The sequence below is a fragment of the Stenella coeruleoalba genome (genome assembly GCF_951394435.1).
Source record: "Stenella coeruleoalba genome assembly, chromosome: 8".
Classification (NCBI taxonomy): Eukaryota; Metazoa; Chordata; class Mammalia; order Artiodactyla; family Delphinidae; genus Stenella; species Stenella coeruleoalba.
The window spans coordinates 53,991,126-54,015,711 of record NC_137154.1 but is presented as its reverse complement, the minus strand read 5'-3'; the positions used below and the strand labels follow the sequence as shown (position 1 = coordinate 54,015,711).

Below are 24,586 nucleotides of genomic sequence, written 5' to 3'. Positions count from 1 at the left end.
CCAGCCCAGGCGGAAGCTGGGGTTGCCCAAGCAAAGTAGCCCTCTCCACCTTGCCCAGCGGTCCTGAGCAGCCTTTTCACACCCAATCCTGATATGAGGGCTGGAGAGGTTTAGATTCAGTGTAAGGAGGGCCCTTCTAACAGTCAAAGTGAATGACACTGAAATTGGCTGCCAAAAGAGGTAGTGAGTGGCCCATCATAGGGAGTGTGCAAGAAGTAGGATAATCATTGACAGGGATCCACAGTATTTATTCAGCATCTTGCCTGTCCAGTCCCTCTGTAAGGTGCCTGGGGACCCCGAGATGAATAAGAAACAGGCTCTGCTGTCCAGCTGCTCTCAGTCTAGTGCAAAGAGGCTGACATGCTGGCAGACAAGGGCCAGAGTGTGGTCAGGACAGTCATGGGGTCTGAGCAGGGTCTGTGGGGCCCCTGGAGGCCAGGAGCCTGAGGTGAGAACCCTAACAGCTGTGCTGGGAATCAACATCTGTGCGTGATGACCAGTCCACAGGTAGGACTTTCCCGGTCTGGGGCCATCCTGAGCCTTGCCCTGGAGAGGGTGCTGGGCAGGGGTTTCTGTCCTCACATCCCGGAGGAGGACCCAGGAGTAGGTAGCAGGAGCTGAGAGAAGGGGCTGAGCTCCATGTGCAGTTGTTACTGTTGGGACTCATGTCCAACCCTGCTTTCCCCACAGGTAAGCAGCCCCCAGGCGGCCTCCTCGCTCTGGCCCTGACCTGTGTCTTGGTGCTGGCCGGCAGGCCCTCACTTGCCTCATCAGGCGAGATCCTGTGCATCTGAGCCTCGTTCTGTCCCTCTGTGCCCCCCACCCCACAGGCCCTCTCCTCTGTACACAGCCCTGGCATCTGCAGGGAGCTTTCCCATCCTCTGTCCCAGACCTCAGGACCTCCCCACCCTCCTGTCCGTCCTAGAGCTTCAGTCAGGACCCTATCAAGGCCGGCAGAGGACCTCCTGGGAGGTCCTTTGAGACTTGGGGAAGAAGCCTGGGCCCTCAGACAAGACTCCATCCTTCCTGAGCTTCAGGCTACACACCTGTACAGTGAGGGCTTGGTCAGGATGACCCCCAGGGCTCTTCAGCTTGGAAAACAATTCTTCCTGGGTTTGAAGTCCTCTGGGCTCCCTGAGCCCGGCCCCATCCAGGAGGGGGCAGTCTTCTGCCCCCAGCTCTCACCCCGAGACATCTCCAGGTGAGTTGGAAACACCGAGGTTAGGGACCCAAAGGCACATCAGGCCTAGGGTCCTGCCCTGAGCTGGCCAAGGGGCTCTTGGGGGACAGTGCTCAGTGGTGCCCTTCAGCCCAGCTGGGACTGATGGGGAGACAGGAAGGGAAACAGGGAGAGGACGGGGGAGGGCTCTGGGTCAGAGGCAGATCCGAGGAGCCGGATGGGGGGAGTGATATTTGCACCATCCTCTCTGTCCTGCACTTTTCTCACCTCCAGATTGAGCATCCAGCAGCTGCAGCTCGTGCGGGGCCCCTACTGGATCCTGCTGACAGCCCAGTAGCTCACCAGCCCCCGAGCAGATGGGTGGGTGGGGCAGGCACCGGGCTGGGTGGGCAGCGGCAGACAGAGCCGGTCTAGGGTCTTGACCACGCCCTCTGGAGGCTGCGCGTGGACAGTGCAAGTGAATCAAGAAGTGTCGCAGATGGCGGGAGCCTGAGGTCAGCGGCCCAGGGGTCAGCAAGGAGCCTGCCAGCCCCTCAGGAGCCCACCAGTGTGGCTCTGTACCAGGTGAGGGCCTCTGCCACCTCCCTGCTCAGGTCTCAAGAGCTGTCGTCAGTTTGGGAGAGCCCAAGGGAATCCACGAGCCTCGGGGCTCTGTATGCCCCACTCCCGCTATAGCATGGGAAACTGAGGCGGGGAGAGGGACAGCGACTTTCCTGGGTCCCACAGCAAGTCGGTGGCGGGGCTAGAAGTGGGAAGCAGGACTCCCAGCTCCTAGTCACACGTGTTTTGTGACCTGACCTTGGGAAACAACCGGTCCCTGGCCACTTGGGCCTGGGCACTGCCTGTGTGTCTACCCCAGGGCTTCTCTCAGCAATGGGCCAACCTAGGCCACCCTCCTGCTTGCTTCGGCAAGGGACAGTGAGATCCTGGGTCCCTGAGGCCCTGAGTGTGGGGCAGCGCCCAGCCCAGGATAGCCTCTGGACAGAGCCTGGGCCACCTGTTGATAGGGAAGCTGGAAGGTCAGAGGTGAGACCAGCAAGGTTTTAAAGTCGCTGAGGACACTGTGGTTTCTCGGGGGCTGGGTTCTCAAATTCAACAACTGACTGCTGCCCTGACTCTCCTATTCCGTGCCCCCTGGTCGATGAACCAGGCTAATTATTTCTAGGGGAAGCCACATGAGGCTCTTTCTTCTTCTGTTCCACCTTCTCCCTTGGGGAATCCCATCATTTTTCTCTTCTGCTGAAAGGAGGCTTTAATAATGTACAAAGCATGTTTTGTCTGCTCCTCTGAATGAGCTGCGGGCGAGGCTGAGGCAGAAATCCATCAGTGACGGGGGCGGGTGGGGAGAGAAAGCTAAGGTTACAGAAAGCCCTGGGTGAGGACAGAGCCCCTGCCCAAGGCCCCTGCCTCTCTCACCCTCCCCTCTCTCCTCCCCTAGGGTTCCTGGGTCACAGAGAGCCCCTCACTTTGCTGGGTTTGGGGTGTCCTAGGTGCCCGAGGCCTGCAGAGGAAAGCCGACCTCGGCTCTGGGAGCTAACACACTTTCTATTCGCTATCTCGTTCGCTCTCTCAACGTGGGTGTGGGTGTCATCCTCGCTTTACAGAATTGGGACACGAAGTTCAGAAAACTGAAGTCCCTTGTCTGAGGTCGCAGAGCTAGAAAGTGGTGGAGTGAGGACTAGAACTGAGGTCTGTCAACCAAAGGAGACAAAGTCTGACTAGTTTCCGCTGGCCGGGCTCTTCCTGGCTTGAAGCACACAGAAAGAGCACATTTATGGGGAAGAAGCTGAGGCTGAGAGAGGCGGAGGGTTTGCCCAAGTTGGGGACCAGCAGGGGGTGAACTCTTGTTGTCTTTTCTTAAACAGGGAGAGTGGGTGTGGCTGAAGAAGTCTGAAGCTGGCGCAGCCTCCTGAGAAAGGTAGAGCTGCAGAGGGCGTGGAGGGTGGGCTGCGGACGGGGCGCTGTCAGGAGACCCTTACCGGTCTGGATTGGTCTTTACTCAATGCAGAAGATTCTAGCCTCGAAAAAGGAAGTGCTTCCTATCATCATGATCACTGCCCCATTGTCATCGCAGATATACACCATCACTGTCACCATCCCACACCAGCTCCCCAACGGCACATCGCCACCCCAATATGATCATCCCCATGGCTACCAGGGGCGCACTCCTCTTCATCACTATCCTCACATGGTACCGTCAGCACCACTGAAGGACCTCAACTGTATCCTCCATCCCTCTACACATGCATTCATTTGTCCACTATTTTTTGAGCACCGCCTATGCTCTGGGCTTTGGGGACAGAGCTGTGGAGAAAAAAGACAGGATTCCTTTCTTCGGGGAGCTTCCAGTCACCTATCGTCACTACTCACATAAGCCCCTTCACCCCCGAGTTGGTCACCATCCCGAGAAGCACTGGCACTGTGGGATGGAGGACAGAGCATAAGGTTTGAGTCAGGAAGACCTGAGATGGAATCCTGCCTCCATAGGACACTTAGCTTTCCTGTAAAATGGAGCTAATGAAATCTACCCCAGGGGAATTATGAGGATTGGAGAGAATTGATGAAATAACCTAGAACTGTCTCTGGCAAGTAGAGTGCCTTTGGAAAATTGCGGATTTTATTATTATTCCCAACATCACCACCATCTGGAATCAGCTTCGGAGAGATTCAGTGTCTGGAGGTTAGGTGAGGCATTTCCCAGTGGGAATCTTGCAATCAACATGTGCAGATGTTTCTTAAAAGAAAAGGTTCTATCTGTGGGCAGATGAGTTTGGAGGTTTCTTGGCTCAGACACAGGACTTCTCAGAGCCTTTAATATGCTGTTCCGGTTACCTATGACTGTGTAACAACTTATCCCAAAATGTAGTGGCTTTAAGCATCGGCCATTTTATGATATCTTACAATTTTGTGGGTAGGAAATTTGAGCAGGGCTCGGCCAAGCAGCTCTTCGGTTCCACTTGACCTGTATGGGGGTCACTCAGTGGCTTTTCGGCTTGTAAATGGGCTGTCAGTGCTTGGCTCTCAGGTCAGATCAAGTCTACTGCCTGTTTCTGTAGAAAAAAATGTGACTGGAACACAGCCATGCTCATTCGTTTATGGAACCCTCTGTGGCTGCTTTCACACTGCAATGGCAGAAGTATTTGTGACAGAGATTGCAAGGCCTGCAAAACTGAAAATATTTACCATCTGGACTTTAACAGGGAAGTTTGCTGACCCCCTGTCTAGAAGGCCTCAGATGTCTTCACTTGCATGCGTGGGGCCTTGGCTGGGTGCTTGGAAGAGAGGACTCATCAGGACATGCCTTCCCACTGTGGATGGTCTCAGGGCCTCTCCCCGTGAGCTCGCCAGTGTGGTGACTCAGGGTAGAGGGACTTCTTACGAGCATTCAGGCCTCCAGCTGAGAGGGCTCCACAAACAGGAAATGGAAGCTGTCGGTCTCCTAAGACCTGGACCCAAAACACACAAGGTCACTTCCACTGTGTTCTGTTGGTCACAGTGTCACAGAGCCTGCTCAGGTTCAAGGGGAGGGGTCAGAGGCCCAAGCTCTTGACAGCAGGGGTGTCTAAGGATTTGAGGCCATTCTTCCCTCACTGCGTATGCTAATAAGCATGCAAATCTCTAAGGAGGGGGAAGAGTATTCAGGTTCCCTCCACTTAGTTGACCCCTGAACTGTTTTTGTGAGGAAGGCCATGCTAGACGATGGTTTCATCTTTCCTGCTTGGGCGAATGCTAGCCTTGCTGGCTGGATTCGAGCTTTCTGACCTGCTGGACTGCTTTCATCTTGTGCCTGATCTCTTCTGCTCTTCTGCTCGTCAGTCTCTGACTCTTGGGCAGAGAATTTGCACAGTTTCCAGGTCCATGATGTCACTTAGGTTGAGAAAAGGCCGAGGTCCCTATTCTGTGGAGTTGGCTTACTCATCCATGGTGCTTCCACACACTCATTTCTGGCTCATTCATTCAACCATCCACGCATCTACTTACCCAACCACCCATTTCATCTACCCACCCATTCATCACTCATCCATCCATCATCCGCTCATCCTTTATCCATCCATCCATCCATCCATCCACCCATCACATCCATCCAACATTTCTGATGCCTCTCTGTGTTCAGCTGTATGTTGGGTGCTAAGTACTGGGGGTCAGATGTCCACACTTTGAGAGTCCCCTGCGGGCTGCTAGGGTGACCATTGCGCTGGCAGATGCGGGAGCTGCGGCATGAGAACATTGCCACCTTCCTGGGCTTCTTTGTGGCCCCTGGGGTCAGTGCTCTTTTGTTGGAGCACTGTGCCCGGGGCAGCCTGGAGGACCTGCTGCGGAATGAGGCTCTGCGGCTGGACTGGACTTTGAAGGCCTCCCCGGTGCTGGATATGATCCGTGTGAGAACCCTTCTCAAACCTGGAGCTGTGGAGGCAATGGGGAGGGAAGGGAGACAAGAGATGCTCAGATTTCCTAGGCCTGGGCTCTTTCTACTTTGTCTAACTGAGAAAAATCTGACAGTGTGGCAAAGGGGGAGGGGGAGGCAGGAAGGTTTCCTGGGGTCCGTGGGAATTCTGAGAGAAGCAGGGGTCCTTTCATTCACCACAGGCCTAAGGGACCCCCATTATTCCACTCCAGGGTGTGTGGTATCTGCACCATCGGCATTTCCCTCATGGCTGCCTCAAGTCCGCCTCAAGTCCCGAAACTGTGTGGTGGCTGGATGCTTTGTGCTGAAGGTCACTGACCACGGTTATGCAGAGCTCCTGGACGCTCAGTGGGCTCCCCGCCCCCGGCCAGCCCCGGAGGGTCAGCTCAGGGGTGGGCAGGAGGCTGCCAGTAGGTTCTGAGGCCTCTGTTTAAACCGGGTGCTGGTGAGGCAAGGGGAGAGGGGGGTATGTCCGGTGCTCCGGTACTTCCTGTGGTGTGACCTTGAGTAGATGGCTTTTCCTCTCTGAGCCTCGGGGCCCTTACCTGTGAATGGGGGAGGACAGAAGCAACTCCCTCCTCCGGGGCTGTAGGGAGAGGACGATGACACCACATGTGTGAAGTACCGCCCAGCTTGGGTGGTCAGTGGGGGACGGCTGTGTGGCCTCATCCTGTGATTGCAGAGCTGCTGTGGACAGCTCCGGAGCTGCTGCGGGGGCCCGGGGCACCCGGGCGGGGCACCCTCAAAGGAGACACCTTCAGCGTCGGCATCATCCCGCAGGAGGTGCTGACTTGGGGCCCGCACTATGGTTCCCCAGGGCTCTCGGCGGAAGGTACAGCCTCGTCCTCCTCCTTCCTTGGCCTGTCTCTGGCGGAGGCCCCATGTAGTTGAGGAGCTCTGTGAGCATCAGGAAATTGGGGCCTGAAAATAACCACACAGACACACCTGCCTGGTTTGACAGCAAGAATTGCGTTTCTTTGACTTAAACCAGGCAGGCTTCGGCAGCTCTGCCAAAATGGCAGCTGACCAGCTGCAGGGCTAAAGACCTTGGTTCCTGGGTATAAGCCCAACCCCTTCCTTCCTCTCCCAGTGTCATTGCCGTGTCCGGAGGTGCTCACGCCCTTACCACCGGGCTGCCCAGCACAGACTTCGAGTCTGTGTAGACCTCAGTACTCCCCCTGGATCATTTACTTACCACATGACCTTACACAAATCACTTACCCTCTCTGAGCCTCAGTTTTCCCATCTTTATAGTGGGGATCAGATTTTAAAATGTGTCAGACATCCGGTCCATGCCTGATGTCACCAGTCTGCTCAGTATTTGGGGACTTGGTCCTCTGCCTGAGTGGGGCTCCTTGAAGAGCATCTTTGTCCCCCTGCTCTCGGGTGTAATCACTCACACCTTCCTCATCATCACCTGGTCTTAGGCATTTTCTCTTCTGACCCCAGTGCCAGGGCCCAACTTCAGAAATATTTCCTCCCCTTCTATGTTCTCTGTCGGGGCTCCCTGGACTCTAGGCTGCTCTTCTAATTGTCCCCCTGCTGCCTCTGTCCAGTTCCAGGGACCTGTCTCACAGATACCCTGCATCTCGGCCTGCAGTACAGGCAGGGATGGAGCAGAACCCACCACCCCTCCCACCCCAGATGGATAATCTTTAACTCACGGGGAGGCCTGGCCTCGCTTCTTTTCTGCACAAAGCATTGCTCCATGAATAATGAGCATTCCAGGCCCCAGATTTATGGGGTGGAAGAGTGGGAAGGGAAGGGGCTCGGTCGTGCCATTTGTTCAACTCTCCTCAACTGCTCCGCCGCCCCTGGCAACATCTGCCTGCTGAGAGAGGGGGGACCAGCCGGATGGGTCTGTCAGCCATGCCACCGTGCAGGGCTTCTCATGCTTTAGGGACGAGGTCTGGAACCCCAGGGTCACCCCTGGATTGGGCTGTCAGTCCCGGACCTGCTACTCCCTGGCTGTAGTTTTCCTGGTCTCAGGCGGTAAAATGTCAAGAGCATAGTCTTTGGGGGACACGGACTTGAGACCAGCTCCACACCAGTTCACCTTGTGACTCTGAATAAATCTCTTTCAGGCTCTGAGCCTCAGTTTTCTCATCTGTAAAATGGGGACCATGATGCCTGCCTCTCAGAGTATTTGTGAGGATCCGGTGAAATGCCTTAGACAAAGTGCCTGGCATACTGGGTGGTTTTAGGGGTGTGCTAGTGGGGAATCCCATGTTCTCTCCTGACTCTCCCAGTTGGAAGCAGACCTCCTTGCTCTTAGAAATAGCATCTTTTTAAGATCCTGTGGTGGCTGGGGGGGATACTTGTGGTTTCCAAAGCACTTTCATATGCGTTATTCCATTGGACAACCCTGTGAGGTGGGCTAGTGCACTCTTTTCAGAGATGAAGGAAGTGAGGCTCAGAGAGGGGAAGGGACTCCCTAGCGGGAAGCCATGGGTCTAGGATTTGGGTGAGCTCAGTGCTCTTGCCCTAAAATGTCCTGGAGTCATCCACGGAGCAACTTCTCCACGGAGTTGGATGTGCAGCCTGCCCGGTCAGCAGTCAGCAGGGCTGGTCCATCACAGTGATGCATTGGGTGTGGACAGCAGGCTCGGCATGGGGAGGGAGCCCGAGACCCGGCCTGGCCTGGGCCAGGGTTTCCCAACATGCTTGCCTGTGAGGACTCCACTTTAATGACAAAAAAGTTTTGAGCTTCACACGCTACTATTTGACTTTTAATATCCGCCGACTGAGGAAATGCCCAAAGACAAAAATCTGCTCTGAAATCAGCAACACTTTGAAATGGATCTGTATTTTACTCATCACAACACCATCCAAATACTTTTGAAAAAGAGCTGGACATGTGTGTGTGTGTGATCTATTATTGGTTCCATCTGCACACACTCCTTTGCAAGCACATACCGCTTCCCAGACCCTTTACTCAGAGGCCCTCAGCGTCTGATGCCTGCAGACTGGGAACCTCTGGGCAGAGAAAATCGTGCAGGCTGGGAGGCGATCAGGCTCAGTTCCAGCATCTGCTTGTTACTGACCCTGTGGCTGTGGGTGACCTAGTTCACCACCCCAGAACCTCAGTTTCCCTGTCTGTAAAATGGGACAGTGAATCATGGGCTGCCCCCAACAAGGAGGCCAGCCAAGGGAAATCCAGAAAGAATCTTCTCCTCACTGGTTCCAAGGGACCCACCTCCTCACCGTCTCTGAGGAGGATCTCAGCCCTCCTCAGAGATTAACCTGCTATACCTCTAACAGCCCTGTGCGGTCTGTACTATTATTATGCCCTTCTGATAAGTGAGGAAACTGAGGCTCAGAGAGATGGCATAACGTGTACAGAATATAAGTGGATCATCTCGAAGTCCTCTCCTGTGCCGCTGAGAGCCTGAGCCTGGTACCCAGCCTCACCTCCTCCCGGTGCTCCTGTGAATCTCTCAGCTCCCCCAGGCCCCACTACAGCTTCTCGAGGTGGGGTTATTTCCATTGGTTGTTAGGTGGGGAAGCCGAGGCACAGAGTGATGGCGAGTGGCAGAGACGGAGCTGGATCGTCGATCTAGCTGATCTGGACTTAGTCTGTGGTCTTCATCACGTGGAGCGGGGACAGGAAGGTCCACAGCAGGGGTGGTCCTGGGAGAAGAGTCATCATGATGGTGATAATGATAAGCAGAGTCTTGCTTCACACTTGAGGAGAGTTGGTACCAGACAGCCTCCGGGTGGCAGGGCTGGTAGAAAGAGCTGCACTGCGCAGGTCTCGAGCACATTCGTGGTCATTGCTGGTAACAGAGCAGTAACAAGTTGTGCAGGGTTCAGGGGTTGGAGTGAACCTAGTACCCCGAGATCTAGCTTCTGTCATCGCCTCCCTCAGCACCCCTCTTAAGAAGGCAGTTTATGAAGCTCATTTCACAGATGGGGAGACTGAGGCTCAGAGAGATTGCTGTCTTGTTCACCATCTCATAGAGAGGTGGTGGCGGATCCAGAATTCAAACCCTGTTCACCTGTCTCCCAGGCTGAGACCCCTTCCCCAGCCACACTGGGGCAGACCCAGGAAAACAGCGATCCTGGCCCACTGGCCAGCACGTCCCGGGGCACAGATCAAGGGGCTGAGGAATACCCTCGGGGCCTGATGTCTGCACCCCACAGGCCCACCCTGCCCTCCGTCTCAGGATCCCAGGCCCACCCCTTCCCACCAGCCCTCCTGAGGACCTCAGCCCCACTGCCCGGCCCGTGCTTGTTGCAGAAATCATCAGGAAGGTGGTGTCTCCCCCTCGCCTGTGCCGGCCACTGGTGCCTCCTGACCACGGGCCACCTGAGTGCATCCAGCTGATGGAGCAGTGCTGGGAGGAGGCTCCGGAGGACAGACCCAACCTGGACCAGATCTATACCCAGGTCAGCGTCCCCAGAGGAGCTGGCTGCTCACAAGAAACGGCTGATCGGTTCACCTCACTTTCCCCAGCGGGGGCCCCACACTCTCCCCGGGGCCTGGAACCATTGTGCAGAAAGGGGGCAATGGGCCAGCATCGTCATCGCTGAGGGTGAGGCCTGAGGTCCACCATCTGAGGAAAGCTTTCTCAGAACTCTGGGTTCAGGGACATTTGCCTTCCTGAGCACCAAGACCCGTGCTAAGTGCTGTGTCTCAAGGTCAGCAGCTGTCACACTCGTGGCAAATGACCTCTAAAGCTTATGCCTCTGCTTTTGATGAGCAACACAAAGTAGGTGCTCTTCAGGGGCTGCTGCTACTACCTGCCTTACAGACGTTTGCCGAGAGAAGCAGTATTAATGAAGGTCGGATATGCACACCTATACACGCACAAAGGTCGAGATGCTGGATTTAGACAGGAATGAACCCCGTCACTTTGATCATCATTAATTTGCTTCTCCTACTGACTGCACTTTGGGAAGGTGCAAACCATACTGGGGAAGGTTCTAGGAAGTCTCCCTAGGAGACTGGGTGCCATATTTCCTATAAGGTTGTTGAAGGTACAATTTATAACAACATGTGAATGTCCTCTTATGAAGACCTGAGAGGTACTTCTCTCTGCTCAGCACCAGCAGTAGTTGTGTTCCTTTTGAGCAACTAGTTTAATACTCCATTGTCTTATGGACTCCATAGATTATGTAATCTCTATTTCCCTCTTTGCTTTGTTGCTAGGAAGCTCATATCCAAAATTGTGACCAAATTCTAGCATGCATTTTGCATATAGACCTCACTCCTGGATTAACAATTTTTTTTTAACCTTTACTCTCCTTTGGTCCCAGCGCCCTTACATATTTATTATTTTATTTTGTAAACAATTTTTTGAAAAGGGAGAGAAATAAAGAGGTAGAAATAGATTATAAACGTAAATAATCTACATACGTTGCTTTTATCCATTTACCCATCTCTTCATCCATCCATCCACTTATCTTTGAGAACAAAGAATGCCTATTCCACAGTGTTTTTGTGAGAACCAATGTGTTTGTTAATGGTGATGCAATGCTGGGCAAACTTTCCTTTGCAAAGTCCTCTCCCTGCCTGTTCACCTCATAGAGAACCAACCCATTTTTCCTCCCAGCCATCTGTGCTTTCACTTGTCAGAGTTGCCATCCTTTGTCTATTACATATCTGCTCCCCACCATCTGGCTCTTCCAGGCAGGGACTATGTCTGGTTCATTCCTATGGTCCAGATTCTCAACCTGAGGGCCAAGTGTGCTGACCTTCATGGACAAATTGGGATTTTCATTCCATTTTCAGTTCAAAAGCATCAACCAAGGCAAGAAGACCAATGTTGCTGACTCTATGCTGCGGTTGCTGGAGAAGTATTCCCAGAACCTGGAGGACCTGATCCAGGAGTGGACTGAGGAGCTGGGGTTGAAGAGACAGAAGATGGAAAGGTTGCTCTCTCAGATGCTCCTGCCGTGAGTGGACTTGGTTGTGGCTCTAGCCTCAGTGGCTCGGAGCATGGGACCTGGGACATAGTAGGTGCTCAGTAAATCTGGGTTCCATTAATTCATTCAGTTCATTCATTGTTTATTAATCCAACATATTTTAATAGAATGCTTACATGTATTAGGCACTGTTGGGGGCACATGAGTATTGAATTTCTGCTGCCTCTTTCCCTAGGGAACAAGGACAAAGTACAGGGTCCCCCATCTGACCTCAGAGGAAATAATGTCCAGAGAGGGGCAGGTATTTGCTGGAGGGGAGCCAGCACACCAACAGAGCTATCCCAGATCCCCTGACACTCAACCCAGGATTTTCCCCCAAATATCCCTCTCTCACTTCCAACTGTGGAAAGATGGCCCTCCCACCTTGTGACTCTGGCCCTTCCCATCCCTTCAGGTCTGTGGCTGAAGCTCTGAAAATGGGGGCGACTGTGGAGCCAGAGTACTTTGACCAGGTTACCATATACTTCAGTGACACTGTAGGCTTTACCACCATCTCAGCCCTGAGTGAGCCCATTGAGGTGGTGGGCTTGCTCAATGACCTCTACACACTGTTTGATGCTGTTCTGGGCAACCATGACGTGTATAAGGTGAGAGGACCAAGAGGCAGGCATTCCATCTCTCCCTCCTATATGTTGTGTTTGCATCATACATTTACTTCTGGTCATTTATTTATGCATTTTTTATTAGTAAGCTATTGCTGTGTAACAAATAGCTCCCCAAACCCAGTGGTGTAAAATGATAAGCATTTATTATTGCTCACAAGCCTATAGGTCCAGCTGGAAATGTCTGTGGACTCAGCTGGTCTCACTCATACATCTGTGGTCAGTTGTGGGTGAGAGGAAACTCTGCTGATCTTGGCCGGACTCTGGAGCCTTTGTTGAGATAACTCAGTTCTGGTCCACGTGGCATCTCACCCTCTAGCAGGTGAGTTGGTATTATTTACATGGTGTGGCAAAGTTCTGAGAGAGAAGGCAGAAGCCCAGAAGCCTCTTGAGATCTAAGCTGGGATCAGGCACATTGCCGTTTCTGACATATTCTATTGGTCAAAGCAAGTCAAAAGGCCAGCCCAGATTTAAGAGGTGGGGAAAAGAAATTCAACCTGTGCCAGGCAAGGGCCGACAGGTGAGTCAGCTTCTGTGCCTGCCCTTGGTGAGCTCTCAGTGCTGGAGGCTGAGAGGGCCCCAAATCCAGCTAGGAGTAGATGCGTAAAGAGCAAGAAAGGCTTCCTGGAGGAGGTGTCTTCCTAGCATTGTCCAGCCTGGGTGTGATTGCTCCAGGCAAGCAATGGGGAAATAAAGTGCTAAAGTTTGAGGCTTGAGAGGGTGGACCTAGTAATTGGGAGGGATGCTGAATGGGTTGTGATGGCTAGACATGAAGTGGGCCAGTGGTGGGAGTGGGTGGTGGGTGGGAGACGATGGAGTGGGCAGCAGGGGCCTTGGCAGAGCTGTCAAGATCCTGCACAATCTAGTCCCTGTGCACCTCTCGATTCTGGGTTTGAGTCCCACCCTGAACACCAGCTTGTGTGTCACTTTGTCTTCCCCTCTCTGGACCTTATCTATAAAACAGGAATAATGACTCCAGTCCCAGGGGTTCACAGATGATGGGCAGATCCTCTCCCCCTGGTAGAAGTGCTGTGTAAACTGTGAGCCTGTGAAAGTGAATAGCTTTCTGCCCTCTATGCCTGCTTTGGGGGCCTTCCCACCCCACCCCTGACCCTATTCTGATCCAATTGTTGGGGGGTCCTAGGTCAGCCTCAGACACAGTGGATGAGGTGGGGAGGAAGCTCCAGGAAACAGCCATACTCTGGCTCCCCTGGCCTTAGCCTTCGTTTGTGACATGCCAGCCCCCTTCCTGCCACCACCCTCCAGGAGAGCCGGAACTGGGGAGGGCCAGGCCCTGGGCTGAAGCCAGGATGGAAAGGATGCATGGGCAGGAAGTTTCAGAGGAGAGAACTAACTCTTTGAGGTGCGAGGAAGTCTGCTGGTAGCATTACGCACGGTGTCCCGACAACAGGAATCTCCAGTACTTATTGAGCGCTTACTGTATACCAGACACTGGTACACAGTCTAGATGCCTTATATGTACTAACCCATTTGATCGTCATAACAATGTATGAGGTAGATAATAGCACCCCTAATTTACAGATGAAGAAACAGGTGGTTAAGCAGCTTGTCTAATTACATAGTCCCAGCAGAATGTGAAGCTGAGACTTGAACTTGGGCATTCTGGTCCTGTAACCCCACTTCATCAAGGCTCAGGATAAAGTCACAGGTTCGTAGCGGCCCCTAAGGCCCTCCAGGAGCTGCCCCCACCCCCCCGCCCCACTGCATCTCCGCACTCTGCCCCTGCAGTCCTCTGTATTCCTCACACAAGCTTTGCTCTCTCTAACCACGAGACCTTTGCACATGCTGTTCCCTCCTGGAACCCTGCTCTCTCTCCCCTTCTGCTCCCGCCTGGTCTCAAGTTAGCTTCCCTGCCCTCCCAGACATGGTTAGGAGCTCCTGTGTGATGCTCTCATAACTACCCTTGGACCTGTTGGTTCCAACCTAACCCGCTCTGTCCCCAGTGCTTGGCAATGTCCAGTACACGGTAGGTCCTCAGGAAACACGTGCTGACTAAATGAGGAGCTCACTGAGGCCCAGAGAGGGAAGTGCCTCGCCTGAGGTCACAGAGCTGGTAGGTGACAGAGCCAGGACAGGAAAGTGCCCTGTCCACCACCACCGCCCAGCTCTGTCCACTGCCCCACACTGACCCGCGGAAACCTGAGCCACTGGAATTCCTAGCACACACCTTCCTTCCCATTCCCCGTTCCTGCCCCAGCCCATGGTCTGAGGCATTCTCTGTCATGCTGGCTGAGTTTCCCTCTTGCCTCCAGAGCTACCGTGGGCCCCAGGAAAAGATTCCTCATCTCGTCTTGCTGAGCCCTGCAGCTTTGATGTGCCCTGAGTCACCCCTGACCTTGTCTCTTCCTCCCCTGCTAATCTTTTCTCACACATGTGTCCCTCCCAGCTCTGAATCACGCTTTCTGATCTGCTCTGAACTCTGGCCAAGAGGTCTGCATCTTTCTGGCAGAGTGAAATGAAATAAAACAAGGCCTGCACACCCATCCAGATGTGGGGAAACAGGAGGCCGGGTCCTCCCCATGTGCAAGCGCGTCTCTCATCGCTCATGCGGCAGCCTTGGTTTCCCCTCCGTCCCAGCAGGATCTGGTTACTGCTCTTCAATCCGGTCTGGGCTGGGAGGCAGCCAGGCGATCATTTCCTGGTTCCACAGGGGTCTGTGGTTCCCTCCCGCACGCGCTGAGTGAGCACTTTCATGGACATAACTCTGGAGCAGGGCGCGAGTGGGCTGCGGGGGAGGAGAGGGTTCACCTCAGCCACTCCGCCCGGCAGGTGGGCATGGCCCCAGCCGTACTGCTGAGCCACCCTGGGCACATCACTTCACCTCTCTGAGCCTCAAGTTCCCATTTGTAAAACAGAGGTGAACGTGCCTATGGCTCAGGGTGGTTCTGTAGATTAAGCAGTGTGAGAGGAAGTGCTGTCGTTCATACCAACACGACGATGAACACCAGCACGTGCAGGCGCTGAGCCCTCCCCCTGAAAGCACAGAATTGCAGGGGGTATAGATGTACCACTTAAATGTCTGCAGAGGACTGGCCTGGCCTATGGATTGTCACAGGACATCTCATTTAACCCTCGAAATGCCCCTCAGAGGGATGCATTACTATCCCTACTGTACAGATGAGGATACAGGCTCAGAGAGGTGGGTGACTCGCCCAAGGTCACACAGCAAGCCAGTGGTGGAGTTAGAACAGAGAGAGAGAAAGAGCCCAAGCCATGTGCATCAGGAGGCAGCATAGTATATGGGCTCTGGAGCTAGACTGAACCAGTTCAAGTCTGTGCTGTGTGACGTTGGCGAGTGACTTAACCTCTCTGGCCCAGTTTCTGTCTGCAAAATGGCAAGAGTAATAGTACCTACCTCACAGAATTCTTGTGAAGACCTAATTCTTGTAAAGGGTTTGGAATAGTGTCTGGTTATATGAGTAATAAGGGAGCACTTACTTAGTCCTTCTTCCAATCTTGCCAATCAGATAATGCATTCGTCCTCCTGCGGGGAAGAAGGGTGTGGGCAGAGGGAAAGCCAGGGCTTGCTCATATTTCTCCCAGGGGCGTGGGGTGGGAGGTCCCTCTCCTCTGTGGAAATGTACACAGTGGGGGGCAGCCCTTCCCCTGACCCAGCCGCATTCAGGCCAGCCCACAGTAAGTGCAGATGATGGGGAGGGAGGGAGATGGAGGTCACAGCACTGAGGAAGGAAACATCTTTTCCCCAGCTGGTGACCGGGGAGATTTAATGGACTCGATGCAGTGAAAACTGGGCTGATGGAGGGCTTGGATCTCAACAGATAGGGACTGGGGGAGACCATCTTAGGCAGAGGGACTAGACCATCAGGGCCTGGAGGTGAGCAAGCGCTGAGTGTCTCTGCGGGAAGCAGGAGGTTTCCCGTTTGGCTGAAACGTGGGGAACCAGGAGCAAGTGTTAGGAATAAGTCAGGAAATTCTGCAAATCATGGGAGTCCCTGATTGCTAGCTCCATGGGGAGTAAATTTTAAGCCTTTTGCTGTAGGGAGCAAATGTAAGTATATGAGCAGAATGGGGCATGGTTAGGGCAGATCACTTCCCGGTATCGGGGCAGGGATATTCTGGGTGAGGGAAAGAGCTGGGGGACATAGGTAGTAGGGCACAGTCCACAGATAATGGTGTGTGAAAGAAATTTATGGAATTATAGCACCCCCTGTGGGCACGAGAAGCGTCGTCATTATTATTACCGTCTACCAGGTGCTGAGGGAGAGCGGCTATGCGTGGCCAGAGGGAAAGCTCTGATCCACGGCTCTGAGGGATACCGGCATGTGCCCGCTGTAGGAGTGGCAGTGCAGGGCTCTTTAACCTGCAGATGGGAAGACTTGGGGTGTAGAGTTGCCATCTTCAACCTTGGCTGGCCTGGCCTGTGGCAGGGGAGAAGGCCACGGTATACATCTGTGTCCCCAGCACCTGGAACAGGGCCTTCAGAATAAATAATGAGCTTCAGAATAGGAAAGAACTGTGGCTTGAGTTCAGGGGGTAGAGCTGGAGCCAGCAGGTGAAAGGCAGGTTACCATTCAACTCAACTTTTGTAAATCAGAGTTGCCCCGAGGGAGAAGAAGCCACCTCAGGAAGGAGACGTGAGCAGGACCGACAGCCACGGGGAGGCAAGTGGGTGGCTTTAAAGTCCCTCCTAATTCTGAGACTCTGGGATTCTATCGTCTCCAAAAGCATTAGCCCAGGAGAAGATGATGATGATGATGGTGATGGTGATGATGGTGATGGTGATGGTGATGGTGATGATGGTGATGGTGATGGTGATGGTGATGATGGTAACGAGAGAAATCTCTGTTTATTGAGCATCTGTGACAAAACTGGCTCTTACCTCTTTATCTTTAATATGCATTTCATATAAGAGGAACTGAGGCTTGCACAGGCGAAGTGGCCTGACCAAGGTAAATGGCAGAGCCGGGGTTTGTATCCACATCTCCTGGATTTCAAACGCTACATTCCTTTTAGTACACCTTGGAAGGCCAAGCGTTTGGGAAATAGGTTATATATCCAACATACATGTACTCCTGTCCAGATGAAGCCCTGAGCTGCTGCTGCGGTGCTGTGCAGATGGGGCGCCCAGGGCTGCTGCCAAGGAGCTCATGGTCTGGGGTCAGAGGTAAGACCTGCAATTCAGACAAAGGTGATCTGCAATGTGCAGGTCTAATGGTTGCCAGAGCGGCTGGGATGGGAGGCCTGGGAAAGATGGCACTGTTCGCCAGAGACTTGAGGGCTGGGTCAGGGGTTCCAGAGAGGTGGCCTTGTGTGGGATGTGGGTCAGTCGAAGGAGGGGGGTTCTTGTCCTGGAGCACGAAGCTGTGACTTCTAGGTGGAGACCATCGGGGATGCCTAAATGGTGGCAACAGGGCTGCCCCAGCGCAACAGGAGCCGGCATGCAGCTGAGATCACCAACATGGCCTTGGACACCCTCAGCTCTGTGGGCGACTTCCGGATGAGGCATGTGCCCACTGTGTCCATTCGCATCAGGGCTGGACTGCACTTAGCTATGGACTTGGGGCTGCGGGAGTCTCCCAACCCTGCCTGGGACGCTGGCTGGGGCAACCCCATGGCGTGCTTCTGGAATCCTGAGATTCTAAAAATCCGTAATAGAAAATTTTTACAATTCTTTTTTTCTTCTATTATTTTAAGGTTCTAAGATGTCACAAATCAAAGAATCTGTGATGCTCAGATTTACACATATATATTTTTTTATCTCAGCATCTGTCAAGGTCATCTAAGTCCATGCTGAGGAGCTGACAGTCTGATGGAAGAGGCAGAACAGAGGCCTTCTGTGGTCATGCAGACAACTCAATATTTGCTGGGAGGGGACTAGGAGAGACCTCAGGGTCTCTACTATAGAATAGCCTTCTCGTGCCCTCACCCCTTCCTCCCTCCATAACTTCACCTGTGGGATAAAGTCCAAACTCCCCACCCCCCTCATAGCCTCCAAGGCCCTTGCTATTCTCTCCAGCCACATCTCCCACCACTTTCCACTTTGTATTCTGTCTATACCCAGCCACTTGCAGTTTCCCACAGGCATGTGGGCTCTGTGCCTCTGTGCCTTTGCGCCTGCTGTTCCCTGCCGACTCATTCTCTCATCCTTCAAGACACAGTTTAGGTACTGCCTCCTCCAGGAAGTCCTCTGGGCTGGGTCAGAGTCTTCTTTCTGGGCTGGCACAGCCCTGGTGCTTCCCTCTTCACAACACTGATTAGTGTTTATACATATCTCCCCACCAGGCTGGGAGCACGCTAAGAGCAGAGCCTGGTTCCAATTTATCTGTGCCCCCCTACCCCCGGCCCAGAGCCTGGCATAGATGTCATCTCCTCTCTGGGTGTTCTTGGAGATTCCATACAGCTTCATCCTCACCCCCCAGCTGGAGCCCAAGATGTGGGGTGGGAACAGCAGTTTGGGGAGAACTGGGGGGACAAGAGTGTTGTAGAGACTTCTCTTCGGTCCAGGACCTGCTGGAGCTCACTGGGCACATCTGAGTTTCAGAGCCCTGCATGGCGGGGGTTGTGGGTCTCACGATGTCTCAGTACTGCCTCTCTGGGGACACAGTTAACACTGCATCCCGGATGGAGTCTACAGGGATACATGAGTGTCTCATATTTCTATCCTAGGGAAGCCCAGGGAAGGACTCTCTCAAGGACCCCTGCAGCCTGGCTGTTTGAAACAGTGCTTAGTAACCAAATCACCGCCTGGTGGCAGCGTACCCTAGTTATCAGTAAAACAACTAGAAGGAGATGATGTATGTCACTGGTTCTTTTAACTTTGCACAGGCCTTTTGTGGTGATGTCATGAGAGAATTTGCAGGGAAAACAACGACTCCAGAAGCCGGAAACATGGGTCCTCACCCTGACTGGGTCCAGTGTGCTTAGTGTCCTTGAGCAAAATGCTCTTCCTCTAGGTCTTGGTTTCCCCATCTTTCCAAAGAGGAGACCCCTTTCAATTAAAAAAATATGCTGTTTTAGACCCTTGCTGGCAGCAGGAGCCTCTCTGATGGCCTGGCTAGAGCAGCTGAAAAAACTGAGCCTTTGCTCCTGGCTGCACAGATCTTGTGCTCCCTAATGTCGCTCAGTACGTATCCTGCTTAATCAGATGCATGGCCCTAGAGGGGAGCCCTGCCCTTAAAAGAAAAATAACTGCTTATCTGCACTGGCTCAGCCTTCAAAGACTTCCCTACAAGTAGAGATTATGTTCCTAGAGTTCTGACTTCATCTTGAGTTCTCCTTAACAATCAATCCATGTAGTTTCCTTTCCCTTGAGACCTCCACTTTAGTGCCCAGCAATCTACTAGGGGGACAAGAGGGCCAGGCAAAAGGTATTGCATGAACCAGAGTTGTGTGTATGACTGGCTGGAACTGGGGCTGTTACAGGCTCTTAATGATTTTACCGAACACTGGGTATGCTGTCACCAGGTGGTAACTTGACTACCCCCTTTCTTCTCAGCATACAGAATTCATGTCTGCATAAGCACCGCCCAGACACTGCTCAGCCTGGATGAAGGCTACAAAATTGATATCAGAGGCCAGACTGAGCTAAAGGTGAGAGACTTTCTTTCCTGGGATTGATGGGAAATGTCTCCAGAGGTCCAGTTTCTGCGGGCAGCAGGAGAGATTCTCATCTGACTGACATAGCTAAAGGAAATGCCGGCCTGGGAGCTGATCACCTTCAATGTCCTCCTCGCTCCCCAAATTCTAAGGAAACATTTCTTCTGGGGAGCCCCTCCCTCATTTGGCTCCTCATAAGGAGAAGGGCCGGGGCAGAGAAGTTACTTCCCTTGATGACCTGCCTGGGCAGCACGCTGGTGCACCACAGATAGTAACATATTTATTACCACAGAAATTACCACAGAAATAATGAAAGGAGGATCCACGTCCCCATTTTACATTTGAGGAAGTTAACTTAGAGAGGCAAAGAGACTTACCCAAGGTCACACAGCTGAATCCTAGGTCTGGTGGCTCCAAAGCCTGTGCCTTCTCCACAGCACTGTTGGGCTCCTACTCATCCTTCAGAACCCTAGCACAGAACTTAGCCCTCACTGAAGCCTGCCCTGACCCAGGAATCTCTACTCTTCTTCTTTCTTTCCCCCAAATAACTGTCATGCCTTCTCTGTGCACCCACCAGTCCCACAGCTGGCCCTCTGATGTTGTCAGTGTGATGTTGGGTTTTACCTGCCCATCTGCCCTCAAAGGCAGAAATTGGTCTGTCACGTCTGCATTCTTTTTTTTTTAATGTTAACGTTCAGTAAGGTAATGGTACCATCCTATGAATGACTTTTCTTCCTACCCCACCCCCTTTCATTTCCCCAATTCCTCAGCTAGAGCCAGGCCTACTGGAGTGACTGGAGCAGCTGGGGCATTTAAAGGCCCAGGGTTGCAACTGGGCCCCAGAAATTGGGGGACTCCCGTGGGGGGCTCCACGGGTCTCACTTCATTAAACGGTGAAATGTCAGAGCAGCAGTTCAGAGAGGAGCAGTAACTTGTCCAAAGTCACACAGCCTGTGAGGGCCAGTGTAAGCGGAATCCTTTGCTTTGGAGGCTGAAGTTATGGGCGAGTGGAGTAAGGGCAGGCGTGTCTTGTTTGGGGGAGTAGGCACTAGATGTCCTAAGCAACAGAGGATTCTGATGACAGAAGGGGATGCAGAGTGGGAGTCGGGAGGGCAGTATGCCAACCTCAGGTTCTTTGGGCTGACCTGAGGGATCCAAGGGGCAATACCCATCCCTGGTCCAGGTGGCATGTGAAACTTCTAGGGCAGCCCATCCTGACCCCCCAGGTAGCTGCACCCCCATCCCAGGGGAGACCACTGTAACCTTCAACAGTTTGGGAAAATCACAGAATCCTGGGATCTTAGTATTCCATGACTGCTGGTTATAGAACTCATGATTCATTATTTATTTATTTCTCTAATGGATAAATATTCATTCATTTAATCCTCACAACTCTATGAGGTATTCAGGAAACTGAGGCACAGAGAGGTGAAGTATGTTGACCAAGGTCACACAGCTAGAAGTGACAGAGCCAGGATTTGGACCCAGACAATCTGCCTCCAGGCTCTAGGCTGCTTTCCTCCCAGCTGTGGGAATCGTGTCTCTGCCCTGGCTCTCTGCTTGAGAAGGTACGTGCAACTCTTTTCCTCTCTCTTCCAGGGGAGGGGCTTCAAGGAGACCTACTGGCTGGTGGGGAAGGCGGGCTTCCCCAGACGCCTCCCCACACCTCTGGACATCAAACCCCGGGTGAGTAAGTGGAATTTCCCCCAAAGCTTGGCCTCTGTTGTTTGAAAGTTGATACTTGTTATTTTTCTGATTATAAAGGTATTACCTGCCTCGCGGGGATAACTTGGAAAATACAGAATTCTTTAATGATTAAATAATCTCCACCTTTCCAGTCCTGAGAGACGGCCACTGTTAGCACTTCAGCATGGTTCCTGCCAGCCTGTTTCTGATGTCTAGGCCATGCATGAGATCACGCTGCCTCTGTAACTCCTCATTCTGGTCTGCGCTCTCCGCTCAACGTCCTGAGCGCCCTGGGTGTCATTTACTCACACTTGTAGTTACAGCATCAGGATTGCAACATGTGGCGGCCGTGATTAGCTCAACCTCCCTCTTGTCACTCAGCATGTAGGGTCTTCCCATTCTGAGCCCGTTACAGGTGATACGCTGATAAATATCACTGGGCGTTTTTCACCATTCAGACTATTTCCGCGGGGGGGGGGGAGGGGTATAGCTCCGGGGTAGAGCATTTGACTGCAGACAATTTCCGAAGACGAGGAATTTACAGATCAAAGGCCCTCATGTTTTAGGGGCCAAAAGAAGCAGATTCTCAGAGCTGGTGCCTGCCCTGCAGTTGGGCTCTTTCCTTTGTCCTCTGTCCTTTGCGACCCCATGTCCCTCGCTGAGGGCAACCCAGGGGAGATGGGGGAGCGGGGGAAGTAAGAACATTTTACTGCAACGTGCTGTTCCTCACTCTCTTCCACTCGAGCACCGGGTGGTCCACAGGGGGCCACAGGGCACAGGTGCTGCCCATAGCTGAGAATTAGTTTCCTAGAAATGAGGCAGCCCAGGGGCCTACAGGGCCCCACGGGCTCATTCCATCAGTGGGTGGCTGGCCTGGGGATGGACAGAGCCCCATCAGGGGCCCACAGCACGACCACATCAGAGCTTCCTGCCCAGGGTCTTTCCCTCATTAGAACTTCCAACTGACTCCTCGCAGCAATTCCAGGATGGCCCCTCCCATATCTCAAAGACCAGAAACGTGTGGGGCACACATGGGCTTCCTGGGAAAAGACCAGCACTAAAGCAGCCTAGGCTGCGCGTCCTCCAAGTGGAAGGATCGATATGGACAGGAGCTGAGGGCCGTCAGAGCATCCCTGCCCCCCAGCTATCAGGCTGCCCCCAGGCCTCAGGACCCCAGGGAGCCCGGGCAGAGCAGTGCCTGGGGGCAGGCAGGGCCCTGTTCACCTTCACCCCTGAGTGCCCTCCCTGACACACACTGGGGTCCAGCGAGCTAGGGAGGAGGAGGGGGGTGGATGGGCATATGGAGAAACCCTCGGGGTGCAGCACACACACAGATGCACCCTTTTTATAAGGACACTCCAGATTCCTGGGTGCAGAACCAGCTTGTGTTCACAGAAAGGCCCCCAGACAGCCCTGGGTCCTTCAACTTTGCAGACGATTTGCCGGGAGAGGACCGGGCTCGGGACCAGCTGTGTGCCGTGGGGCAGGTCCCTGACCTCCCTGGCCTTCCTGTGGGCCACAGCAGCGCCAGCTTACCCACCCCCAGGAGAGCATCTGCGGCCCCCTCACCCTGTTCAGTCCCTCTGGGTCCTCTACTCCAGCTGCCGTCCTCTGACCTCACAGCCGTCGGGCCTCCACCCCACTTCTGCCTCCGTGGGCAGCCAGCCTTCTCAGAAGGCCCGTCTGCCGACGCTGACTGCACTTCCTCATCTTCCTCTCCTGCCGGCCCTCGCAGCCTGACTTCCACCACCACTCACCCAGAAGGCTCTGTGAGGTCACCGGTGCCCTCTACCCATGTCACCAGCTCCGTGGGCAGTTTTAGTTACCAGCCTGATTGCCTGGTAACATTTCCCCGGCCTCTTCCTAGAAAGGTTCTCCAAGGCCTCCTCGGCGCCCTGGCTGTGCTTCCCCACCTCCAACTCCTCCCCCCAGGCCTCCCCGGCCGCTCTTCTCCTCTCCCCAACTCTTCCTTGCTGGGGCTGCACAGGGCTCCTCCCCGGGCATCCCTTCCTATCCTGACGCCTCAGCCCCAGACCCCCTCAATAGTTCTCTGGCAGCCGGGCCTCCACCAGAGTTCTCTTCTTGTGGGTGGCCTCGCCACCCTCAGTCAGGAAGCTGGACACGGTCCTGGAGTCAGCAAGTCCTGGAGCTCTGCTCCCATCACAGCCCGAAGCTGACGACTTCTCCATCATGCCCGCTCTCCCGGTCACCGTGGGGCTCTCGCCATTTCCCCTCATCCACCTCTGCCCGGCAGCCAGAGCGCTCTTTCACTAAAGCACAAACACGTTTCACATGGAAGCTCCGTGTTTCACACCCTCGGGGTCTTCCTACCTGAACCCTTTCATGCTGCCTCTGAGGTCCCGCTCTGTCCGGCCTGGGCCTGCCCCTCGGGCTCAGCTTTCCAGCACCTTCTGCCGTGAGTCACCTCCTCGGGGCCTCCCTGCTGCTCCTCAAGACACACCGAGCTTCCCACCTCAGGACCTTCGCTCTCGCTGTCCCCTGGCCTGGTCCCTCCCTATCCTGCAGGTCTCAGCTCTGTCGCTGCTTCCTTCACGGGGCGACTCTCATCACAGACTCTGATTGGAGCCCTGCTGCAGCCGCCCGCCCATCTCCCAGCACTGTGTCACTGTAGCACTTGCTTCTCCCTGATATTTCTTGCTGATGCATTTATGGAACTTTCCCCAGGAGAGTCTGGCTGGCCGATATGCCTGCGGGTCTGCCAGGTGAGCTCCCAGCCCTGCTCCAACCCACCCCATCCTGGCAGTGGGAACCGGCAGGTCTGGCAGCCATTCGTCATCCTGAGCCCTCTCAGCTGATGACGTTTCCACTCCAGGCCAGAAACTTTAGAAAGCGCCAGCAACATTTTCATCTTCTTGACTCAGGGAGGGAAGAGAGCGGAGATTAGCCCCAGTGAGCTCCACCTGACCTGGGAGCCTCCCAGGCCTCTAGGCAGCAGGGAAGAATCCCACACCCACCTAGGCCCACGGGCTCAGATCCAGCAGGTGGGCACACAGGGGCCCGAGCACCCAAGTGCACCTGCAAACGCACACACACACTCCGCCTGGCATGGGCATCAGATACATACAAACGTGGACACACTACCACATGCCCCTCCATTTGCTTGGAGATGAGGTCACAGAGAGACCCACAGAAACACAGACAGATATGCAGGCAGACACACAGAATCTCTGCAGGAAGGGCCAGCTG

General features: G+C 53.8%; 1 protein-coding gene across 1 annotated transcript; it reads left to right on the top strand.

Annotated features, from left to right (window-relative positions):
* Nucleotides 1–1,070: 1,070 nt before the first annotated feature.
* Nucleotides 1,071–23,653, top strand: LOC307190406 (guanylate cyclase D-like; the record flags this gene model as incomplete). Its single annotated transcript, XM_079929571.1, is given in 20 exon segments — nt 1,071–1,201; nt 1,454–1,513; nt 1,595–1,613; nt 1,616–1,744; nt 3,046–3,079; nt 3,082–3,098; nt 5,383–5,559; nt 5,798–5,845; nt 5,848–5,965; nt 6,268–6,417; nt 9,826–9,974; nt 11,320–11,483; nt 11,908–12,100; nt 17,472–17,492; nt 17,496–17,648; nt 18,641–18,743; nt 19,593–19,687; nt 21,293–21,379; nt 22,981–23,148; nt 23,426–23,653. Coding segments are annotated over 20 exon segments (2,244 nt in total).
* Nucleotides 23,654–24,586: the final 933 nt, after the last annotated feature.